We start from the raw sequence: 24,292 nt of genomic DNA, 5'->3' as shown, positions 1-24,292 counted from the left end.
CTGTCCTCAAGAGTACCTCCGTGAAAGCGGGCAGCACTGCTTTTGCAGGGGCTCACGACCACCGGCTCCTGGAGGCAACCTGGGAGGAAGCAGGGCCAGCTCCTGACAGGGCTCCTCTGCTGTTCATTGTCTTCAATGGGTGAAATTTGAGCACTGATACCTCAATGATTGATAGTATTTGCAGTGATTTCCATTTTACCCAGCAAGTTCAGGAAAAGAAGTCTCACCAGCACAGCAATGAAAACAAGTGGAGAAACAGCACTGACATTCTCTTATTGATGCTAGTTTGCATTGTGCTGTGCTAGGGGAGGACAGGCCTGAAACTCTCATTAGCAGACTTCAGTACTGGGCTAAATCTGAAGTATCCCATACACCAAAATATTTTATAGTTTAAGAAATGTACTACACAAATTGTTGGTACAGTGGCTTTCCTACTAAACATTCCTTTTTATGGCCCATTATAAATATAATTAATGCAGCTTTAAATAGCAATTAAAATGGGACTGTGATATAAAAGCACACTGAAAATTGCATCTAAGCATTGCAAGAACTAGTAAGGTAATGTCAGCAGAGTGCTTTGAAGATGTAAAGCACTGTATAGATGTTAAAATAACAATGAAAGATATAAAGTGTCTTTAATCAAACGTATGAGCTGAAACCAGCTGTAATTATTAAATTCAAAAGGAAAGTTCCTTTTGACTCATTCTAGTTTGCTTGATCACACTGAAAGTGTACTGCACAGCTAACACAAAAAGGTATGTGAATCATTAACCTATTTACCATTTCTGATGGTCCAGCATCTCCACATTTTTCGAAATTATTCTTAGTAAAAAGGGAACTCTGAGAAGAACATATATTTTCATGTACAGGAAGTGAAAAATGTCACCTTCCTACCCAAAATTTTTGGCATGTGTAAGGGAAAAAAGAAGAAGATGGGCAAAAATGCATTATTATGTATTTACTGTATAGTATTGCATAGACCAACTTCTCGGTGTGAATCCATCTTGTTCCCCTAACCATAGTATAGCTGGATTCATCAGCTCTGGATCTTTTCCAGTATATGTATTTGCTTAGATGACTTCAGACTAAATCAATTAGTGATGTGCAGATGCGACTTATGAAAAAGACATTCGTTTGAATAAAGGTAAAAGAAGATCTGATTTTTAAAACATAAACTTTGTGTGTGAAATACATAATAATAAATGGACCTGTTGTCAGAATATGCTATTCATTGAATGTTGTAGAGTTTACGAGAAGCTACTACAACACACTGTTATAAACACAGTTTTAGAATATATGACAAGAACTAATCTATATTCATGTTCTTTGCCATAAGCAAACTGTTTTGGTTTTTTTGTCAAAAAATTACATATCTAACTCCTGCTTCAGCTAATACATGCTATCTATATGAATTGTCTATGCATATTTGAAAGAAGACATTAGTTTAGAAAATACATTTGTCTAAAACATAATAGGAGAAAAGAAACTTCTGATTTTTTAATGGGTAGTTGAAACAATTTCAAGCCTTAGAGATAATTTATATTGGTCTTCTCTGTAAACATGAGTGAAACATGCAAAAAAATAAGCTTTTGTAAAAATATGAAGTACTGCATGGTATAAGGTTTTGTAATTATAGAGTAGTCTGTGTAAGAATTTATTGTAGAGGCAATTAGGTAAGCTACATTCTTACTGAAACAGTTACTACACAAGCACTGCTATTGGGAGACATTTGAATTTTAAACACATCATTATATATCAGATCTCATGACAGAAAATGAAGCAGTAATGACCACTCAAATTACAGTTGACTTCCAGCTTTTTTACTCTTCAGCAGTAGTAAAGAGAATGTATATTTAGGTTGTCTGAGGTCTTTAAATTCAGCTATTCATATAGCAAAAACATAGTTTTGGTTAAACAAAAATAGGTCCCAGTCCCTATTTTAATTTCAGTCCCAGTGAAAACCTGTTCTTTGTGATATTTGCTACTAATTCACCAGTTTCTCCTTACTTGAAGAATGGTGATAAATTATGTAAGTGAAATTTATTGATCTTCGATACTATTTAGTGGATAGTCTTATGATTTAAGGCTTGTGTTTATGTACCATACTGGCAGGTATTAGACAATATGACTATAAAGTCTTTGGGAACAATCAGCCATTTTTTACTTGACACAAGCTCGTGCCCAAAGAGATCCAGTTGTAATAGTAGCTTTCAGGGCCCTGCAGGCACCCATAGGCCTCCATGGCCCAGACCAGCCTCACCTGGTGAGTGCAGGTGATTAGCTGGGCCATGTTTGAAGCTTTCTGAACACTGCAGATTGTAAAAGTAAATGTTGCTGAAATGAGTAAAATATAAACTGAAAACATGAAGGGTAAAGAAAGTAGAGATCATGAGTCATTCAGAAATATTACAGAAAAGGGAGTGTATATTCTCTGAAAATATATGACTCCCTATATTAATATATAGTATACTGAAGAAAATAAGATATTATAATAGATGACACATGTGAAAGAGGAATTCTTTTCAATGCAATATGATAAAGACTCTAGTACAAAGGTTATTTAAATAGAATTTGTATCATACAGTTAATGCTGGAGTTTTACAATCACTTTAAGCTCGTACTTTTGTGAAGTCAAATTCAGCCTGGATTAGTTATCTGAGATGGTTTACTATGCAGCACACCAGCTACAAAGAGGGGGTTGAGACAGTAGGAATAAGCAGACTTGCTAAGCACAGTATTACTCCATTCTCCAGCAGCATCAACTTTAACAGTGAAACTATAGTTTGATCTTTCAGCTTTTACTACAAAATCCTGAGCAGAAGAAAAAAAGACAGGGGAAAAAAAAAAAGGAGATACAAAGAAAACCAGTTCTGGGATATTGTATCAGAAGAAACTTATAAATTTGGGCACTGTGGATCCCCAGCCTCACTGGAAATGCCTGCCTAAAATACATCATTTAACTGAGAAAAAGCAGGCCCATAGGGGTAGGATGAAGACACAAGCTATCATGTTTACCATTACATATGGACACCAGCTAATTAGTCTTATAATAACAGACTCACAGGAAAGAGACATGAGCGTCCTGCAACCCGATTGTCAAAACAGGGCCCTATGCCTGGGTAGGGAATACAATATAGAGGGAAGAAAATGAAAATAATTAAGAGACAATGTGTAAGAAATAAAAGTGCAAGAACAATTGCGATAGATGTAGAATTGTTAATAGGTTGTATCTTTTCAGGTCTTGGGTTGTTTTTTATTTATTTATTTTGTGTGAAAGAATTAATAACAAAAGAGCTGTGCACTCAACCTCAGAGCTTAGTTCTCCATTGAATTTCGCCTTTTTGAAGAGAGATCCTACTCTTCAGCAAAACTACATCAGCAAAAAAACAAAGCAGAAAATGGGCTCTGTGCTTGCTTTTGTTTTAAAACAATTCCTATTCCTGGGTTATTTTCACTTTTAACTATATTCTGTAACTATTTGAAGAGTCCTTAAAAACCAAAGCTTTCACATCCATATTAAGTAGTGGTCTTGGGTGTAGGAAGAACAAAATAACAAATTTAGAAAAACAGGGCTAAAGTATACATTTAAATTAAGTTATCATTTAGCAGAGGTACATGTTCTTTTCAGAATACCTTAACACTGTTGCATAGCTGATAACAAAGGAAGTGGACTTTGCTCTGCTAGGAAAAGAGATTAGACTGTATGATGCAGGCCCAGTAAGTTCTGTCTTTATACTCTGTCCATAATGCTAAGTTCAGTATGTGACAATAAATGCATTTTGATGCATTTATTGATCTATTCATATTTGAAAATATGTGTAATGGCTTTTCTTCCTGCCTCTGGTATTCTAAGGCCCAAGTGAGAAAACAATAATAGTATAAGAAAAACAAAGAAAGTGCTATAGATGTACTGTGCCATAGAAATTATATTATATGCTCATGTGGATGATTCATTTAGCACTATACCATAGTGACCGGTGCTGGATGTTTTGAAGAAAGTCATAATCCACTTGAAATACATAATTATGAAATAACATGGTTAAAAAAGGTATACCTCTCCGAGCGCAGTCACAGTACTTGACATTAAGCCATCATCACTATGAATCAGTGTGCCTGAGCCTCATGTTAGGAAAGGCAAAGCTCCAGAGCACAGGAGGGAAGAAAATCTGAGCCCCTGCTCAACCCTGATGTGGGGCTACCTATGTACCTATATTCACTTAAATGCAGCATGGTGTTCTTGGCCTGAATTTGTCATTATATTTAAGTTAGTGTCTGTGGAGGTTTCAGGTAACCAATGTTGAGAAAAGAAGCCGTGCTCAGCTGTGCTGGGGTAGAGCTAACACACAGAACAGGGGATCAGGGTACTGACCGTCTTTTTCTCATTTCTGAGCCTCATCTATGCCAAATTGCATAGGCACAGCCTTTGGTTAGTTTTGTGATGGGGGCGGGGGGAGAAGGCAGCTTATATTCTTTATGTATTCTCTTTTAGTTTAATTGTTGATAACTATTTGTAAGTAGTTTGAATAATATTCCATGGGAACAAATAATCATCTATGTACTGATCAAAGACAAAGAGATCGCAGACTGGGAATTTATGAGTCCTCATCTTTGGTAGGCAAGGTCCTCATCTTTGGAATGGCAAGAGGAACTTCTAGCCTGTCTAATCTGTCCTTTACTACTTGAGCATAGACCTACAAAATATAGCAAGAATGTAGGGGAAGATAAAAATGGCAATATATACTTACTCTCAAATCCATATACTATATTATCCTATTTACATTCTTCTACAAGAGATAATCTTGACTTAGCTGAAAACGTACTCTGCCTGAAATCCAGCCTGAACTGTAATATGCATTTCCTATACCTCCCTTTTGTGAAAGAAATACAAACCACTTTTACTGATGCTTCTCTTACGATGGACAATTCCTTGCAGGCACAAGAGAAGTGAGCTTTGATAACAGATACGAAGAAAAAGGGGCCTTTCCGTAGCCACTGAAATACCCTAATCAGTTTTCATTACATTTTTTGATGCTCATTTAGACCCTTGGTGCACTGTAGAAATGGCAGTGAATGGTTTTAGTGCATTAATTTAAACTATAATTTTATTTATTTTTAAATTTATTTGGTTTTAATTTTGTTCTATATGCAAGAACTGTGAAGGCCTCCAGGATTCTAAGCAGTCATAAACAAGCGATAAGTTTTGTATTGCAGTAGCTGAACAGAGTATGTAATTTGAATTCCATACCAGTGATTTAGTCAAGAAGCAAAAAGATTTAGTCAAGGTTTTGGTCTTGCATAGTTTTTTTTCTTTGTGCATACAAAACTGAATTATCTTGAATCAAGCCTTTGTGTGATACACTGGCTTTCCAAATATTTTGTAAGGAAAGGACAAGATCACCACGGTGTCTCTGAAAGGTCAGAAGCTTGATTAACTGTTTAGCTGGAGAAGATCATAATTTCCACAGCCTCTCTGCTGTTGTGTCTCATTTTACAAGATTAAGTAATAACCTAATTATAACCTTTGGGAAAAACTAATTCTTGAAAGAAAAATGCCTTTTGATGTGATCAGTAATAGTATTTTGTAGTTAGTAAACATGATTGATGTTGTTTTAATGTTAGTGTTTAATTATATAAGAAAAACTGTAGGTTTTTCGATCCAGTATTGAAGTGACACTTACTTAATTGCAATTTTAATTAAATTTTAGAAAGGGAGACGCTGTAGAAACATGATATGAAAGTGTTGTTTTCACTTGATAGTATTTCTTTTCCTAATGACAAAGTCCTACTCTCAGTTATACTGAGAGTAATGGAGTTACTCCTCAATAATGGAGTTAAACCTTCATTGCTCTTAAGAGATACCCTTGGTACAAAACAATCCTTGAAGGAAGTATGAAATTTTCTGAGTAGAAGAAGGTGAAAAAGATAGCAAGAACTATAACTAACTGGATATAGAATGGTGTGGTGTGACCAATTTCAGTAAAGCTTCTAACATCAGCTGAGTATTTGAATGAGATTTCTTAAATGGCAATCTAATTCAAACTTGTAGGCAGAATACTTATGCCATCCTTTGTTTACCTAAAATGGTCACTGGTACTTCCAGGTACTACCTGGTTCTCCCCAGGTGGCTTGGCTACTTTTAACTTTTAGCGTTTTATGTTTGAGGCTGTTTCTCAATTTGTTATTTAGAAAAGAGGCTGAAAACTAAGGAAACAGTATGTGAAAGGGGATGTATGTAGTAAAACTTCAAACACTTGATACGTCTCAGCTTCTGACTTAACCTAGTAACTTCACAAGGAATTATTCATGGACAGATGGGGTATCTTCATTATGAGTTTTCTATTACAGTATTATTTGTATATAGAGTAAGCCTCCAGTTTAGTCCCTTTAATAGCATCAGAATCCTGGGGAGTGAGCCTCCTATCATGAGTTGATTTCTTTGGTTGGGGAGAAAGCAATGAGGAAAAGAGAGAACAGAACAGAGATAATGTGTTTCACCAGACCTAAATAATAATGTCAAATTATGCTGAACTGTACACAATTTTAACTGTGATTGTACTTTGGAAATTTTTTCCTCTAAAAATAGTTCTGTGATGTCTATTATGTTTCATTACTTTCCCTGCCAAATTTGCTCAAGCAACAAGTAAAATGAAAGAGGGAAGGAGGTATCTGAGACGGTGACTTTTAAAACTAATAGCATCTTTAAATGTGGCATATGTGGTTTCTGTAGAATGCAAGCAAGCCAATGCTGTGTAGATAAAACCTTAATGATGTGTGATTCATTACAATTCAATGAACTGTGCAAAAGATGAATATGGGAAAAAATTTAGCACTTTGATGGGCAGGAAAGTTCCTCAGAAGGATTTATTTTCAAGTAAGTTTAAGAATGCTCAGTTAGACTTCTCAAAGATGACAGGAAGTTATGCCAAGGTAACTAGGTCCCCTAAATGAGAGCAATAGCAAAGAAATAAAAAGGAACCTACCACATGCTTTGAAGCTGCATTTGTATTCAAAAGCAACTTGAAAACCTTTAAATATAAATGAGAGACAGAAGTGCTGGGTTAAGGTCCCACACTGAACACAGATACTCTGAAAAGAAAGTATTGAAGCCAGCCCTCTAGCTTTTCTAGTGACAGATTTCTTGGAGAAACCCTAAGCAGCAGCTAGAATGAGAGACTGATGCTAGGTATTTTTTAAATGTGTTTTTTTTCTTGGTTAAGATGCCTTTCATTTGAAGCAAGAGCTTAACCCCGCTGCCTTGCTAGAATAAATTTGCTGTTTTCATTTTTAGGCTTGTGAACTCAGGTGAATCTTATACATAGGACATGCTTTTACTTCCCCATAAGCAATGAATTCAGATGAAGCAGTACTGCAGACAAAATTCTCAGGTTGTCTGCAGATTGAAATACATATCAATGTATACGGAAGTGGGGGATCGCCAGCCCATAGGGCTGTATCAACAGGTTTGGGTGCTGGCTCAAGACAGGACACAGAGCGGGTTAGTCCAGGGAAGTACGGTATTGTGTGCTTCGGCAAAAGGCAGTAGCTAGACTCTCCTTAACGTCCAGAAACCTCACATTGTCCAAGGGATGTATTCTGAATTGCCATCTTTGCAGACTCCCACTGAGAGTGAGGTGACGTTCAATGTTTCCGACTCACCCATCACCACTGTACAAGGGGTGCTTTTAGAGCAAACTATTGGTTTATAAGTGTTTTTATTCTCAGAAAGAGTGTTTCAGTTAATCTGAATAACTTCTTGCCTTTAGAGGATTTTGCATGTGCAGTTGACTGCAATATACAATACATAAGCCAGAAAATTCATTCTGACTTAACTGTCACCAGAATTGGTAAGGGAAAGAAAAAAAAATCAGTATATTGTAAAAGTAATCAGTAAACAGTATATCACCCTGTTACATCAGCTTTATGTCATTTCCTTCAAAAGTCATATATCAATATTAAAATAGCTTAAAGGGACTACTTGATGAGTCCATCAGTAGTTTTAAGAAAGCAGAGACTGCATTAAGGTCAAACATATAGCCATTAAGGGAAGTAAAATGGCAAAAGCCACAATCGTGTTGTCATACCTGTAAAGAAGAACATTAACTAGTTTATAAAGTGATAGTCTAAAAATACAAATCCATCATATGGTACAGGGAACTATCTTACCATGCTTCTTGGAAATCAGATTGACTATTATACAATTACATTAAAATATGGAGTATGGGTCAAACGGGCTTACAGGCCTGAATAAAGATGTCGGTTGGTGTCTGGTGAGACATACAAAAGTAACTGAGTTATAACGCACTGAATAACTGGCTGAGAGGAATCCCAAGGTCACATAAACAGTGGATAGCAAATTCAAAAACTGAACCTAGATATCTCATCTCTTGTGCTTATTCTGAACTACAGTCCTATCATTTTTCTGAAGCTTTGCAGCATTTTTTTTCTTACCCTGAGTGAAATATGTTACCTCATGCTAAAACTCTGGTTGTGAAAACTGTAATGCATGATTTCATTTCCAAAGTTAGTTTTCCTGATATTTTATTAGCAATAATATCGACGCTATACTATAACAATAGTAGTGAAGCTCAAATCATAAAAGGCCTAGATATTCAACCTGCTGGTTGTTTGCAATGTAGCTAACATTTCATTTCTTATCATGCTTCATAAGCTCCAAAACCTAAATACAATTAACGCTCTCAACACCTCGAGGAGACTGGTGGATGAATTTTATTACCTCTGCTTTAAAGAGGAGCAAATGACGCTGAAAAGATTGCAGAAGACCAAGTTTAGAACTTAGACCTTGCTACCTAGCTTGGACTGTGTTCAATGGGAGTATGTGCTATTTTTACAGCAGAGAGAGGAATAATCTCATTAAAAGTCACAAATAAACTCAGTTCTTCTGTGCATGTTTAGATAGCTGACAAACTTTGTGTATGATATCAGAGCTACTTGTAGGCCATCCATAAAGGAAGGAGTAGCAGTTGTTTCCCCCGGTTTATCTTATCAATTTCCTGTTTGTACAGCTAGTTTCAGAATTCTTAAATACAATAAATATGCAGCAAGTAGAACTGATCCACAGTTTTAAAGATACACACATCCAAAAATTACAATATTTGAAAACTGGAAAATGGCTGACTAGTTTGAATCAGTTACATTACTAGCTTAATGAACAATAAAAAATGTGGCAAACATCTACTTTGGCTTATGACAAACCACACAGATAGTGTGTGGAAAACTGGTGTAGACTCATATTCTAAGGATCAGTTCCTGTACAGTTTAGATGATATTATTCCATCTTCAGTTAAACACAGACTTACATGGTTATTCTTATGGACTGATAATATTAAAAACAATTTGGCCAATATCAATTACTGGAAAACAAGGTTATTTAAAGGTTTTTGTAACCATAAATCTGAGCTGGAAGGCAATCTTAGCATGTTCACTATGCATGACCTTCTTGTATGGTCAAATGTATTTTAGGATACAAAAGTCCCTAATGTCTTTCAGAGGATATAGCAAAAGTCTTGCAACTTTTTTTTATAATTAATTTCTAAACTGAAATTTTATCTTCACCTTCTAAAAAAACATTACCTACCTAACATTTTTTCCTGATAGCGATACAGAAACTCAACGGAAGAGGAAATTATCAGATAATAAAATCTCTGCAGTTTTCAAGCCTGTCAGCAGATTTTCAAAACGCAAGAGTATCAACAAGCCATAGAATAGTACTGTGCCTTATGTCATATCTGAATTACATCAGAATTAGTAAGGTGCAATTTCCTTTTAGATTTTTGTAAGATTTTTTTTTTGCCGTAGTGGTAGAAAGCTGCCATTCCATGCTCTGACAGAGAAGTATATGCTGTAAATAAACCAGAGACTTGAGAGCTTTCTTAGAATAATTTATCAAATTATGCTACTTTATTTCTAACAAAGAGTTAAACAGCATATAGGTTTGCCTGATACTGATAATGTCATTTAGACATACACAAAAAGACAAGAAAAACCCCTAAACCCCCAAAAGCACAAGATGGCTTAAAATGAACTTGTATATACTGCAATTTTTCTGGAGAGAATGCAAACAGAAATAGGTAAACACAACTGAGTAGGTGTTTCAGACATTTAACACTTATTTCTCCCATTCCTCTCCCCCCTCAAAAAAAAAAAACCAAAAAACCAAACCTGAAAAAAAAATCTCAGATCTTGTGTTTTCGCACTATGATCCAGAAAAGTAGAGCAGTATAATTCTGCTTGAGACACAGTGTGCCAGGGCGCAGTGTCATGTTATGCTCTGAGGGGAGATGTTATTACTGCACAAGTATAAATGTGCTGAAGGCAATCTCTTTTAGTGAGCTCCATGTGAGACTCTAACATCTGTTTCAAACACAAACACTGTGGGGACAATTATCTGTGGTCTCTGCTGCTGCCCATTTACATGAGCAAATCACATGGGTTTCCTGCAAAAGAAAGAAAGGTGGACTTTATAGAAGGACTTGGGACTTTCCTGATAGAGAAGAGAGACCATCATGAGAAACCAATCAATGACCATACCTTAAGACTTGCAGGAAAAAGAAATTCAGCCCAGCATAAACTGCTAATTAATTGTGGTTTTGCATGGCAAGGCAAGCCTTACAAAGGGGGCAGGTCTCTTGTTGTTTACAAGACCTGAATCTTTCAAATATTTGAAGTTACTGTGGTTAAAATTCCTTTTCTAAGTCAGCATTCATTGGCATTCTTACTGTTTTGAAAGGAAGCTAGGCTTAAGCTGTAAATCTTAGGCAAATTTGTGATCAGATGAGTCTGTGAGTCATTAGGTTACAATCCAGAAATGCTATGACCAAAAAGGGTGGTAGTATACTTACCCAAATCACATCTGTGGACTAACTTGGTTTGGAAATATATGGGTCCCTTTGCAAATAATTGGGAATGACACTGAGACAGACTCAGCAAAAGCATTAATAAGAAGTCAAGCAAGAACATAATGAATTGCTTTAGGTTATCTAAAAAGGCAAAACCAAAAGTTTGCACTGGAGTGGGACTTTCTTGCCACAAAATTTGCTTGCATAATGCAAGTTTAGGAGGTAAAATTAACTGCATTTTTTTGGTACACTGGTATTTAGGCATCTAATAATTAGGACTTGCAGCAGGATTTTCAGAAGTGCTTCAGCACTGGTGGAGTTGGTTCTGTAATGCTGAACTTCAAACTTCTGATTGTTTTGAGAGGGAGTTGGAGTGAAAAAGTTGTTTACATTCAAAATTGTGATCCTGAAACCTCCTTTTACTACCATGGCACCAACAGTGTTTAACAGCCTTACTATTAGTAAGGCTCTTTAGTAAGGCTGTATTTAGCATGTAGTAAGCAGTCTTTGAAGCAGGAAAAAGAACCCATGTTTACTTGCTCCTAAATGAGCACTTTAAGTACTGGCCTCTTTTTCTCAGTGAATCTTTGCTTCTTTTCTGCTTCAGCAGAGTGGCAGACCTCAGACTTCACCTACAACAGTGCGAGCCTTCCAGTATGTCCTTGGATTTCATTAGAAAGAACGCGAGCTGATATAGCAACAGGAAGATGTATATGTACACTGATGGAATGTACTATGAAAGTACTTTTCAGTCTCACTTTGTGTAACAAAAAGCTAGTTTCAGCTGAGTGACAGTAATTCACAGATGTGGGCGAGTTCCTAGAAGTGGGGAAGTTACATGCACTACTGAAAGCGTAGTAATTTTTTTAAATGTATGTATTTATTTTTAAAGCAAGTGATCGCTCAGCAGCTGTTCCGCTACTGTAAGGGAAGACTGCTTCCTCGCACCGGGAGCGCCCGCCCGGAGCGTGGCTCCGTTTGGTGCCAGAGGTGACACAGGGAAGCCCTTTGCTCGCAGCCCGCGGCTCCCAGGCAGGGAGGGAGGCAGGGAGGGAGCCCCGCCGACCCCCCACCCCACCCCACCCCAGGCTGCGGGGGGAACACGGGCGCCTGTGAAGCGACGCGCTGGGGCAGCAAGCACTCCCAGAGCCGGAGCCTGCGGCTGCAAGCGGGCTTCCTCCTGACTCCTCAAGAAATATGCTGCCCGGCGAGCACGCCCTGAGCACCCGCCCCGGCGGCCCACGCGCGGAGCGGCGGCGCGGAGGGGCGCGGAGCGGCAGGCGCTGCCCGCCTGCGCCCAGGTGCGGCCGCCTCTTGCGGGAGGGAGGGAGGCAGGGAGGGAGCTCCGCGCCACGGGCGCGGCTTGCCGGGGCGCAGCGCGGGGGTGGGGTGGGGTGGGGTGTGGAGGCAGGAAGGAAGGAAAGAAAGAAAGAGAAAGAAGGCGAGCGAGCGAGCGAGCGGAGGGAGAAAAGAAAGCTGAAGCAATCTAAAGTCCTGCTCTTCCTTCCCCCTGCCCCTCTCTCTCCCCTTCCCCCGCTGCCTTTTGCCAGAGGTAAGCCAGCCTCCGCGGCGTGCGGAGTTTGCGAGGCGGAGGGCAAGGACTGCCCGCCTGCTGCCCTGTGCGCGGCGCGGCGGCCTGCGCGGGCGGCTCCCCGGGCCGGGCCGGGCCGGGCCGGGCCGCTGCTGTCACGGAGCTTCTCCGTGGGCCGCTGCTGGAGGTCCCGGTCCCGGTCCCGCCGGCAGCGCAGCGGCCAGCGAAAACAGCATTGCTGGAGAGTAACTTTAAAGTTACCGGCGAGTTCAGGGGCGAGGCTGAATGGTTTGGTACAGGGCACGTCTCAGATGAGCGTCAGATACCAAAGTTGGACTCTGACAAGAAATGGCTCGTAGGCACGTAGAAAAGAAGGCGTGTATTTTTTTTCTCCTGTTTTCTTTCTGGCTTAAATTATTTTAACGGTCTGTATGTAAATGCATACTAAGGAACAGCGTTTTATTATTGTGTATTTTTTTACTCTGTGAGTTGTTTTTGTGAAGTTAGACACGAACAGACTTCTCGTTAGCTGCCAGTATATTTCTGGAAATTTTATCAGAAAATGCATGAAGAGTGGCACTTTCTCGAAGTGGCACTTTGAGAAAGTCGAAGAGCCACGAGGGTGTCCTAGATAGAAAAAACACAGTGAGTGATACAGCACCCAAGTGTTGCCACAGCAACTTGCTGAAGTGTACTCAGCCAATTCCACCTTTAGTTTGCTTATTCATGCCATGCAGTTCCTTACTCCGGAGACTGACTGTGAGTTGTTCCACTGGAATTTCTTGCAGTATGAGGTTTGACTCCAAGGTAGCGAAGGTGGCTGAACTTTTCTCTGGAAGAGAACTGTTCTGAAATAAAAAAAACCAACCCCAAAACAAACAAAGAAACATTTTGACAGAGGATGTTCTTAAAGGTATTTCGTAATTATCCACTACGTTGAACTAAACATGGTAACTTCCTTGCATTTGGAAGGGGAACAGTTCTGTCAGAGTTGTTGCAATCAGTTATTCTTGCACTGAGTTGACCCAAATGCTAATTCGTTAAGTAACCACTTTAAAAAGGTCATTTGAGAGTTAGTTTTTTTTTTTTCTTTTTTGAGCATGTAGTCAGTATGCTGATTGCATTATGTAGATTTTTGGAAAGATCTTCAATGATCTACGGCGTTTTCTAGGCCTGTTAATCTTGTCAGTTTGTATATAGTCAAGTACAACGGGAAGAGGAAATTCACTACTGGCAGATTTCATTCTGCTCCATGGTAAGTTCTGTTGTAGTGTTGTTTTGTTTTGGGTTTTTTACCAGTTTATTTGGATCTTAATCTAGTATGTGGTTTAGCAGAAGCTGGGAGCAAGCCTGAACTTGCTTGTATTTGCTGAACTGATTGCTTAAAGTGTGATTATCTTGCCACGCACTTCTAAAGGTTTGACACTTTCTTCAGGCTAATATCTGTAGTGATCTTAAAAAGAGTCTCACTACTGCGTTTCTGTATTCACTTGATCCTACTGTTCACACATTTCATTATTAAAACTTGGATTGCTTGCTTGCTTCAACGTAGATTCGCCTATCTATCTTCTAATCAGTGTTGTCTTGAAGACTTTTCAACTTGAAAATCATAGAATGGAAGAATCATAGAATCAACTGATAGGACTTTTCAGAATGTTAGATGCAGGTACTTATCCTCAATGTGAGGAAAGGTTCTGAAAGTTGTGTATGTTTTTCTGTGCCAGTGTTGTCATTTTTCTTTGGTGCTATTTAGCTGTCACTTTTAGTAAAACAAAAAGAACTGTTATGCCACTCTGAGTTGTTATACGTCCTTGTCTAAGCCCCTTCCAAAAGATGGGAAAAGGAAGGACGTGAAAATCGGTTTGAAAAGAAGTGTGAGAAACATCATCTTCTATGGAAGAAAGTTGGATGATCCCATATAAGGCTTGGGATGTGCAACACAAATTGCAATTCATCCCCTGCCAAAACATATTTTCTTGGAAGAAAAGCCCATATGGTTTCCCTTGTATTGTTTTTTTCCACATAGCAATTTAGATGTTTTACGCTTATTTCTATAAAATTGAATGGTCAAATGTCTTCTAAGAAGCGTGATTTTTTTGTGTAATTGCTATAGCAGTTTCCTGGTTTTAGTAACCATGTTGAATGATGACTTTTGTCTTGGTTACTCTATATTGGAGAATATGATAGTACAGCAAGAATCAATTTTATTTAAGCAAGACCAAATTCCCCTAGATTTTTTTTAATTTTCTTTTTTGAGATTTATTTCTATCAAATACTGTGGGGAAAAATCTATTTTGCTTTGCTGCTGAGAGAAAAAGTTTTGTTTTACAGGTTGTATGCAACCATGTGCGCTAATGTTGAAGACTATTACACTTGTCATAGTGGTACAAATATGGATGTGAAAGTGAACGTACACATATAAATGTGTATATATCATATATATGCAGTACATATCTAATACTGTACCAACATTCTTTAGGGTTTGTTATGACTTTTTCTGCAATTAAAGCTATGGAGGAAATTAAATTAATTTTTAAATTGATATTAATTACATTGAAATAGGTTAATATATTGGATAAGGTGGTCCTTGCGTTCTGCTTTTCTTACCTCTTGAGATTAAGCCTTTCCTAAGGATAAAACATTGTACTGTAAGAAACCATTCAGTATTTATCTTCTAGCCTGCAATACAAACATTCATCAACGTGTGTAGATTTGTTTAGCTGTTTGTTACTTGAATCTTTGCCTGAGTAGTCGAACCAAAACAGGTGTCAGTATAACCCTTCGCACAAAATATGTGTGACTGTGAACTTGGTGGTATCTAAACAGCTGTATAGCTAGGCCAGAACTATGGCCTGTCTTTGTAAATCTTGATGGATGCATTGACAGCTTCTGCCATAGATTATTACGGAAACAAAAAATGGCTTGGGCTTTAGCTTCTAGCAGTGCTGGCATTTTGTGGTCAAAATGTCTTCTCAGTGAGCAGTTTCTTCATTTCTCAGTCTGCTACACGTTTTGTTTATAAAACACACTGCAAAAAGTAATGGTTCTTGCAAATTTGGAAATAAAGTTTGTTCTGTGCTAGGTAATCCTCTGCATTGTTATGTGGTTTATACAGAGATGGGTTAGGATCCAAATAACTGATAATACATGGCTGTTTGAGTTCCTGAAGTAAAAACACTGGAGGTGTTCCAGAATAAGGTGTGGGCAAAGCATGTAGAAAAAACAGTATTTAGATACCAAAAAGAGTGTGTGGGTATAAATATATATGTTTATATAAAGATATATATTTATTTATAAATATATAACTAAAAGCTACTTTCCTAAGTGTCTTTTTTTGTTACTGCTGAAGGTGGAGGGATTGAGAGAATGGTACTGTCTGAAAATAAACACTAACACCTCAGGGAAAGAATACCCAAACACCACCATGAAACCCAGAACTGCCAAGGAAGGTGGAAGTGACTGAGATAACCAATTGCAACTCCAACTTTAAAACACTTAGACTGATATGCTAACATTGCAGGGGTTTTATATATTTGAACATGTGAGGTCTTTTTTGTCCCGTCCTCCCCCCCCCCCCCGCCATTAATCGGTACATGAAAGACTATTCTCTGGCACAGACAGTGCCTGCCTGATACTTTTTGCCCACTTCAGTAATTCCTGTACTAATTATTTCTCATTCTGTACTCAGAATATATTTTCAACTCCTTAGAAGACTATGTGTTTATAGTTATTTTTTTCAGGGTTTAGACGCGGGTGGGGGCTATACTGTTGAATTTTATCTTATATGGCTAGAGGCTTATGTGAAAAGCTTGAGGAAATGCTGTTGCCTTTTTTAAAGGAATTTTTAAAGGAACGATGAGTGTTTATGTAAGTATGCAAGTTGAAAAAGGACAAAGTTAAATCTCAAAGCTGATTGTTAATCAGTTTAGCTCAATCCAAGGTTTTTTGAATTTAAATGACTTGGGAATCGTTTAGTGAGGGTTAGCTCCCTAACAAACTTCATCTCTCTCGAGAGATTGATATTTGATTGGCCTATAGAGTTCTCTCTAAAAAGTTTTAACTGTATGAATTTCATATTCAAGATAATAAGTCACTTCTCAGACTTGTGGACAGTGGTCAAAGCCGATAAAAGTATTGCCCCCAAAATGAATTTGAAGAGATTAGCTAGCAAGAACCCAAAGACTTATTTTAAATAATGGAACATTTATAGTAAGTGTGCTGTGTTGATTTTTACATCTTCCAGAAAAATGTAGGTTTGTTCATCATCTTTTTTTCCCTCTTACTATGTCACACAAATATATATGTGGTGTAAGTATAAAGAGGTTTGTTTTTTCCCTATTTTTGATTACCACTTTTTGTAAATAAAGATATTTACAAAATTTTGCAAGAAAAGATTTCTAGTGATTGAGTTGGTTATTTAATCATTTATTTCATAATAAAGTCCAGTCACCACAATATTGTCATCACAATAGCAGTGATAACAGTTGTGCTCCATTTGGTACATGATTTTAAATTTATATTTATTTGTATGTGGCTTAGGGAAATGAGGAAGGGCATAAAGATTTATTTATGACTGCTTTTCTGAATAACAACTTAGCTATTCAAAAGACATTGGGGAAATCTTACAGGAAGAGGTTTCATCCTTTATTGGAGGAATTGATACAGTGCAAAAGTGGGCAATCTTTTAAGCTTCAATTCTAGATCATAAGTTGTGCCCTTTTTGTCAGGAAATATTTTGAAGAATAAGGTATCAATACCTACTACCATGGATATATTCTGGGCATATGATTTCTCTTCTTTCTAATTGCTACTTAAGTCTTACACTGTTCTACTGAAGCTGTTCTTTCTTTTCCAGGCTGCTTAAGACTAGTACCTGCTTGCCAGGACAGCTGCTACAGTCAGCAGGTTTCCCTAAGGCCAAATTACTCTTTATACAGGAAGAGGGAGGTGAAAAAACCTATTGACTGATGCTGATCTTAAACTTTCTTTAAAGAGATGTGATTTCAGGCTGTCTCAAACACCTTCAGAATGGTAGCTTCTCTGTCTGCTTTGGATTTTGTAAATGGTGAATTTGGATATGTCTATGAAAGAAAGAAGAACTCAAACAGGTGGAATCTGGAGAGTGCAAGAGCTGAGTTGGAAAATACTGAGGAAAAACTGTTGTGGGCACTTGAGATGCCAAATGTCCCTAGTGTGGAGGCCAGAACTTGTCTATGTGGTTATGCCTTTGCTACTGTTTGTGGCCAAGGGACAATTGCTTCCTTGACAGAGTTGAAAAGCTAGTAGTTACCTGTTTCCTGTTTTCCCTCGTGATGGTTCTTTGAAGGGCCTGATCTGCAAGATGTGTTTTGATCTCCTCCATAGCTTTCTTACTGTAGTTATTTAAACAATTAAGGCACTCCCCCCTCCCTCCCCCGCTCAGAAGTGATTCTACCTTTGTAAACTTTTTTATTGGTTATGGTACTTGTTCATAAGGGCTCGAACCCACAGTTCACATAGAATGCTCTAGCCAGTCATTTTTCCTTTTTCCCATTGAAAGTGTGTTTCTGTGCTAAAAAGAGTTTAAGGCTCAGGAGATCATAGAATCATGGAATGCTTTGGATTGGAAGCAGGTCATCTATTCCAACCCCCCTGCAAGAGCAGGACATCTTTAACAAGATCAGGTTGCTCAGAGCCCCATCCAACCTGACCTTGAATGTTTCCAGGGATGGGGCCTCCACAACCTTTCTGGGCAACCTGTTCCAGTGCCTCACCACACTCATTGTAAAAAATTTCTTTCTTAAATCCACTCTAAATCTGCCCTCCCTTAGTTTAAAACCATTGCTCCTTGTCCTGTCGCAAGAAGCCTTGCTAAAAAGTCTGTCCCCGTCTTTCCTATAGGCCCCCTTTAAGTACTGGAAGGCTGCTACAAGGTCTCCCCGCAGCCTTCTCTTCTCCAGGCTGAACAACCCCAACTCTCTCAGCCTTTCTTCATAGGAGAGGTGCTCCAGCCCTCAGATCATTTTCATGGCCCTCCTTTGGACCTGCTCCAACAGCACCATGTCCTTCTTGTGCTGAGGGCTCCAGAGCTGGACACAGTACTCCAGGTGGGGTCTCACCAGAGCAGAGTAGAGGGGCAGAATCACCTCCCTTGACCTGCTGGCCATGCTTCTTCTGATGCAGCCCAGGATACGGTTGGCTTTCTGGGCTGCGAGCGCACGTTGTTGGCTCGTGTCCAGCTTTTCGTCCATCAGTACCCCCAAGTCCTTTTCCGCAGGGCTACTCTTGATCACATCATCCCCCAGCCTGTATTGAAACTGAGGATTGCCCCGACCCAGGTGTAGGACCCTGCATTTGGCCTTGTTGAGTCTCATGAGGTTCACACAGGCTCACTTCTCCAGTTTGTCCAGGTCCCTCTGGATGACATCCCGTCCTTCTGGCGTGTCGACTTCACCACTCAGCTTGGTGCCATCTGCAAACTTGCTGAGGGTGCACTCTGTCTCACTGTCAATGTCATTGATGAAAATACTGCACAGCACTGGTCCCAGTACAGATCCCTGAGGGACACCACTTATCACTGATCTCCATCTGGACATTGGGCCATTGACCGCTACCCTCTGGATGCGACCATTCAACCAATTCCTTATCCACTGAACAGTCCACCCATCAAATCCGTATCTCTCCGACTTAGAGAGGAGGGTGTTGTGGGGGACCATGTCAAAGGCTTTACAGAAGTCCAGATAGATGACATCCATTGCTTTTCCCTTGTCCACTGATGTGGTAACTCCCTCGTAGAAAGCCACTAGGTTGGTCAGGCAGGACTTGCCCTTGGTGAAGCCATGCTGGTTGTCTCAAATCACCTCCCTGCCCTCCATGTGCTCTAGCATAGCTTCTAGGAGGATCCGTTCCATGATCTTCCCAGGCACAGAGGTGAGGCTGACAGGTCGGTAGAGATAAGGGAGTAGAAGCCCTACGCTGTAGTTAGTTGGTGCTAGCGTAGCAATAGGAAAGCTTTGGGTTCCAGCTCTGGTCTTAGATCACTTTTTCTCCCCCTTATATCCGAGTACTGTGTAATAAGAGTGTGTGTGTGTGTAGATAAGTGGTTCATCTCTTAACTGTTCATCTTAATGTTAACTACTAGGATTATATGTTTAAGACTGTATTACTTGTGCTGAGTTAAGACTTTGATTTCTCTATTCTCTTTATACAGGCCAAGATAAAAGGATGGAGAGGTTATGCTGTTTAGCCTCCTTGAAATTTTCATATATATGCAATTTAAAAATATTACTCTATAAATGACAGGGAGCCTTTCAGAATTTTATCCAAGATAAATGTGTATTGAGGTGGGAATTTTTTTAATGCCCTTTTTCTTTTCTGTAGGTTTGCAGTCTTTAAAAAAAAAAAAGCAGTTTGAACTGAAGAAACTTGAAGTGTCTTGAAAAAACTGATATTCTCCATTGGCTGGCTGACACCAAATTTGGAGAATTTTGTCGCTAGTGAATATGCATGCATCCTGACTATATTTCTACATGACTGTGTGGGGCAATATTCGGAATGAAGCTGCCATCATGTCAGCCACAGGCAATGGCACTGATATTGAAGAATTCTTGGTCAACATTAACTTGGGGCAGTATGTTCCTAACTTTAAAGAATATGGCTATAACATTGTGACAGATTGCGTGGGAATAAACAACAGTGTGCTTCAGCAAATGGGAGTGTTGCCTACAGGGCACCGCAGAAGGATTCTTAAGCAATTAGACACCACTCTTTCAAAAATGCAAGGAAATTCTCTTTTCTGTGAAGATCTAAAACTCAAAGGCTTGAAAGGCTTAGAAGAGAAGCAATATTTGTCCTCGGATCAGGAGTCTCCAATAAGCAATTCAAGTGTAGATGGGACTAGCTTGATACCTGAAACATTGTCAGAACAACTTCTTAATAAAGCTTACGTTGATAAAGAAAGGTTTGAACTTGCAGAGCAAAACTTATCGGAGGCAAATGATGATAGCTTTACAAATTTGGATTTTTCTAGTTTATACCAGAACTCAGACAGCGTACTAAAAGCTATCAATCTGAGTGGCAGTGTTAAGATGAATACTCAGCCAGATACATCACTGGAAGAAGCTGCTGCATACCACGCTGATGAGCACTCGGCTGGCTGTTTGGCATTTCATGATCCTCCTTCTTCATTTGCTCATTCATGTGAGACAAAATACAATGAAAACAAGCATCTGATGTTTGCAGAGGAGGATGATTTATCTGATAGTGAGCCAAACTCTCCGTTCTTTAAGTTTAAAGGAGAAATGATAGACAATGACTTATACGATTCTTTTACGCAAAACTGCATGAAAGTATTTCCGGGAGCAAGCCGGTCTTTTATATTAAGGCATCGACCTGTACCAGAAGTTCCCGAATCAAGTAAAGTTCAAGCTTCATCAAGGTAACTGCTGTTTCTTTCTAATGAAGAATTGCTATCATTGTAGAAATTATGGTTTGGGGTTTCTCACAGGTTTTTATGTCACTTTTTTGTGGATTTTTTTAAATATGTGCTGTAAATACACTGGATCTGGTATGAATGGTGCCAGGTTAACTGAAAGAGGATTAAGCTTCAATGCAAGTTAAAAGCACAAATAAGAGTATAAAGGGACATTTTAGAACAGTGTTTCCTTATAACCTCCCCAATCATCTCTGCATCTACTTATTTTCAAAGAAAGGAATCTTTATTGCTTTAGATACAACCCTTGTTAAAAACAACTATATCAAGCATTTTTTAAACTTGATCTGTATGCTGTTAAGATAGGGAAGAATGGAAATAGACAAGTATTACAAAACCAAGATTGAAAAATAACAGAAAAAGCTGTTGAATCTAGTCCAAACCAAAACATTGCTGATAATATTAATTAGACCTTAGCTCCAGTGTTTCTGATGAAATTCCGATCCATCACAGGAAAATGGTGACAAAACGGTGATTAAAAGAGGGCTAAAAATTCACCCTTAAGTATAAAAATCTATTTTTATGGTGAGACAACAGTTATTGTGAAACACAAGTATTGACGTTGGATCTTAGTAACATTTAAGGTCGTACCTTTCAAGAGATACTGTTCTTGGAAAATACAAGTTTATTATTTTTATATATGTAACTTGTAAGAAAGATCTAGGAAGTTTTACACACCTAGCCATATTAATGTAGTTTTATCTGAGAAGTGGGGCAAAATTTAGAAAATCTTTCTTCTCCGTTTTGTGCATTGTATGGTGTAGCCACCCTGTAAACAAAGCAGGCTGTATCTGATATGATTGCATGCATGGGCATAACAAGATGATTACATGAGAATCTTAAGTCTTAGCCTTAAAGCACATAAAATTCATAAGTAAATATAAATATGTAATTTTTTTGTTTTAAATTAGACTAGGATATTTTATGGAGGAGGAAATTATGTTATACTGTGGGTCTAAAGCAAGGACTTTCTTCAAGATGGCTCTTAGATTAATTTCTAAACTGGTTGTCATTTAACTGTTAACTCAAAGAATGAATGCAACCAGTTTGTAATATTAGGTGTTGGCTTTTGCTGGTGTTCTCATAATAACAAAACCTTAGCTTTTAATGATGCTTGTAGTATAAAAATATTTTTGAGGCATTGCAGCAGGAAAAAAGAAGTGGAAAAAGGGAAAGAAAAAAAAAAGGATAGGTGGAGGAGGTTTTCAGAGTTTATGAAAACTTTGTAAGGATAGTTCTGTGCAGCATTTGTGAGGATAGTATTGGATAGAGTCCAGTAAAGTTTGTTATGATAAATTGCATAGGAGAGTTTTAATTTGTTTCAAAATATTCATGTGATGTGGGTGTCCATTTTTCTTCCTTCAAAATGGTTGAGTTCATAATTTGAATCCATAAATTAGTGGGTAGCACTTGTCTTGAATAAGCATCAGTTGTTGTAGCTTGTCTTGCAAAAATATGATAGAACATAGAAGAAAACGGGTGATGTTATAACTTAACTCCAGGCATATCTTAATAAAAGTAATATTGTTTGAATGTTAAAAATAATAGGCACTGAACGTGCAGTTGATCACAATATTACAGGCTGTATAAACGAAGAATATCTCCCCACAGATTAATTTGTGATATTTCTCATTCTGTTAACTATAAGATTTTACTCATCATGCTGGTTAAGTGTCTTAAACAAAGAAGAAAAATTCATGCAAAGGCATATGTAAAGTTTGTCGGCGTAACCGTATCCAAATCATTAGGTTGCACTTTTTTTAGTAATTTTTTTTTTTTTTAAACCACTAGCTATGCCTGGAAGGGACATGTCTGAGAATGTTTTGTATTTATCTTGTCTTTTTCATCTGCGTATCTCAGCAGTTAGAAACATCATTAGCGAGTTTATGCATGCCCTAAATGCGGAGTTTTCCCAGCATTTATAAGTTTCTTTTAAATTATTGAAAGAAGTCAGTATTAAATGTTGTAATGCAATTGTTTGATTGAACAAGTGGAGAGGCAAACATTCTTTGCAGCAATTAAGAGATTTTTGTGTGCCTTAAAAAATGTTTCATCAGTGCCTTCTAAATCACCAAAAATTGTGCTTATTGAAACTTAAGTATAAATACCTTTCACTGAGGAGCAGCTTTATGTTAACTTTTGTAGAGTGATTATCTCTAGTTCATATAACAAAGCTATTCCTTCTGAGCTGAAATGGGAATCTCATCCTAAAAGATAACAATAACTAGCTACTAAAAGAGTACTTGTAATGTCTTTTGAGAAACAATCATCCAGTAGAGAGAATATGCTATATTTGTAATCTTCCCTCTATTGAAGTAAATCCTCCAAATCCCAGCCTATTAGTGATTGATATGTGACTGGGTCACTAACTTCATTACCCACCATTTTGATATATGAGCTCCAGCTTATTTTCTTCATCTTTATGCTCCAGTTATAGCAATATGGAAATTCTGAAGGACAAGTAGCAGTCTGTCTGAGGAAGATCAAGGCTAAACCAGAACTTCAAACCAGAACTTAAACTTCACAGAAACATTCTTGATAACCTTGCTGGGTATTTTTTTAGAGGGAAAGAATTAAATACAGAACTTTAAAATGACAGCTTGCAGCATCTTTAAACTCAGGAAAGATCCTGTCTGTCTTACAGAATTGCATAGACAAACATTCTCAACTGACTTTTATTGATAGACTCTGGTTTCATCCTTGTTACATTGTGTGAAGGCTTTTCTGTAGAGGCAGAGAAATCCTGCTGAAATCTTCTGGGAAACTCAACATTTCCTTCTAGTTGTGCATGGATATTAGTCATTAAATTTTTATGCAAGGAAATGCTTTTCTCATGATCTCCTATGCGCCTTCTGGCACAAACAGTTCATATAGTGGGTCTCTTTGTGCCCCTTAGTAGTGCTGTGATCACGTCACTTTTTATTACTAATAACATGCTTGCCTCTCTTGCAAATATATCTGCTTCCCTGTGCCTCACTTGTGCTCCTGGCTCTTGCCTGCAACAAAACACGCTGTCAGCTGGTAAGATACCATAGCATTTTAGAAGTTGGAAGTATTTTGGTTTTCTTTATTCTTTGAGGTACATATGGCATCACTGTAGTACTGAGGGGTGCAGAATTTTTTTTTTTTTTAAATGACAATTACACAGTGTTCTTGATAGTGGGGTTATTGTGCAGATTTTAGTAGTGTGTTTGGTTGATCAGTATTGAAGTGATATGCAGTTATGCTAGATTCTTGTCAGCTAGACTTTTCCTTATCATAACATTATGAGCTCTCTGTTGATACAGAATTAGTAAAGATTACTCTAAAGGTGTTTTAAAAACACTGGAATTGTTAAGGAGATTGCAAATCATCTTCCAAAATTGAAAGAATCTGCATCCAAAATGCCTTTATTAGACAAAGTCCATTACCCTTTCCGAGACTCTACATTCTGGA

At 38.2% G+C, this 24,292-nt stretch overlaps 1 protein-coding gene across 6 annotated transcripts in view; it reads left to right on the top strand.

The window, feature by feature from the left end:
* The window catches only part of ARAP2 (ArfGAP with RhoGAP domain, ankyrin repeat and PH domain 2), a 402,708-nt gene that overhangs the window by 248,686 nt on the left and 129,730 nt on the right, over positions 1–24,292 (top strand). For 2 of the 6 annotated variants that reach the window (XM_075499899.1, XM_075499895.1), the window contains exons 1-2: positions 12,252–12,408; positions 19,747–20,803. In XM_075499899.1, the coding sequence (XP_075356014.1) occupies positions 19,896–20,803 (908 nt within the window). In that variant the 5' untranslated portion in view covers positions 12,252–12,408; positions 19,747–19,895. Of the gene's footprint in view, positions 1–12,068; positions 12,158–12,249; positions 12,409–13,587; positions 13,643–19,746; positions 20,804–24,292 lie in introns of those variants that run through there. The other 4 variants (XM_075499896.1, XM_075499898.1, XR_012775490.1 and 1 more) reach the window with 4 other exon arrangements.

This window comes from Mycteria americana, chromosome 4 (genome assembly GCF_035582795.1).
Source record: "Mycteria americana isolate JAX WOST 10 ecotype Jacksonville Zoo and Gardens chromosome 4, USCA_MyAme_1.0, whole genome shotgun sequence".
Lineage (NCBI taxonomy): Eukaryota > Metazoa > Chordata > Aves > Ciconiiformes > Ciconiidae > Mycteria > Mycteria americana.
Note: the sequence above shows the minus strand (reverse complement) of the source record. Positions and strands in the feature narration are given on the sequence as shown.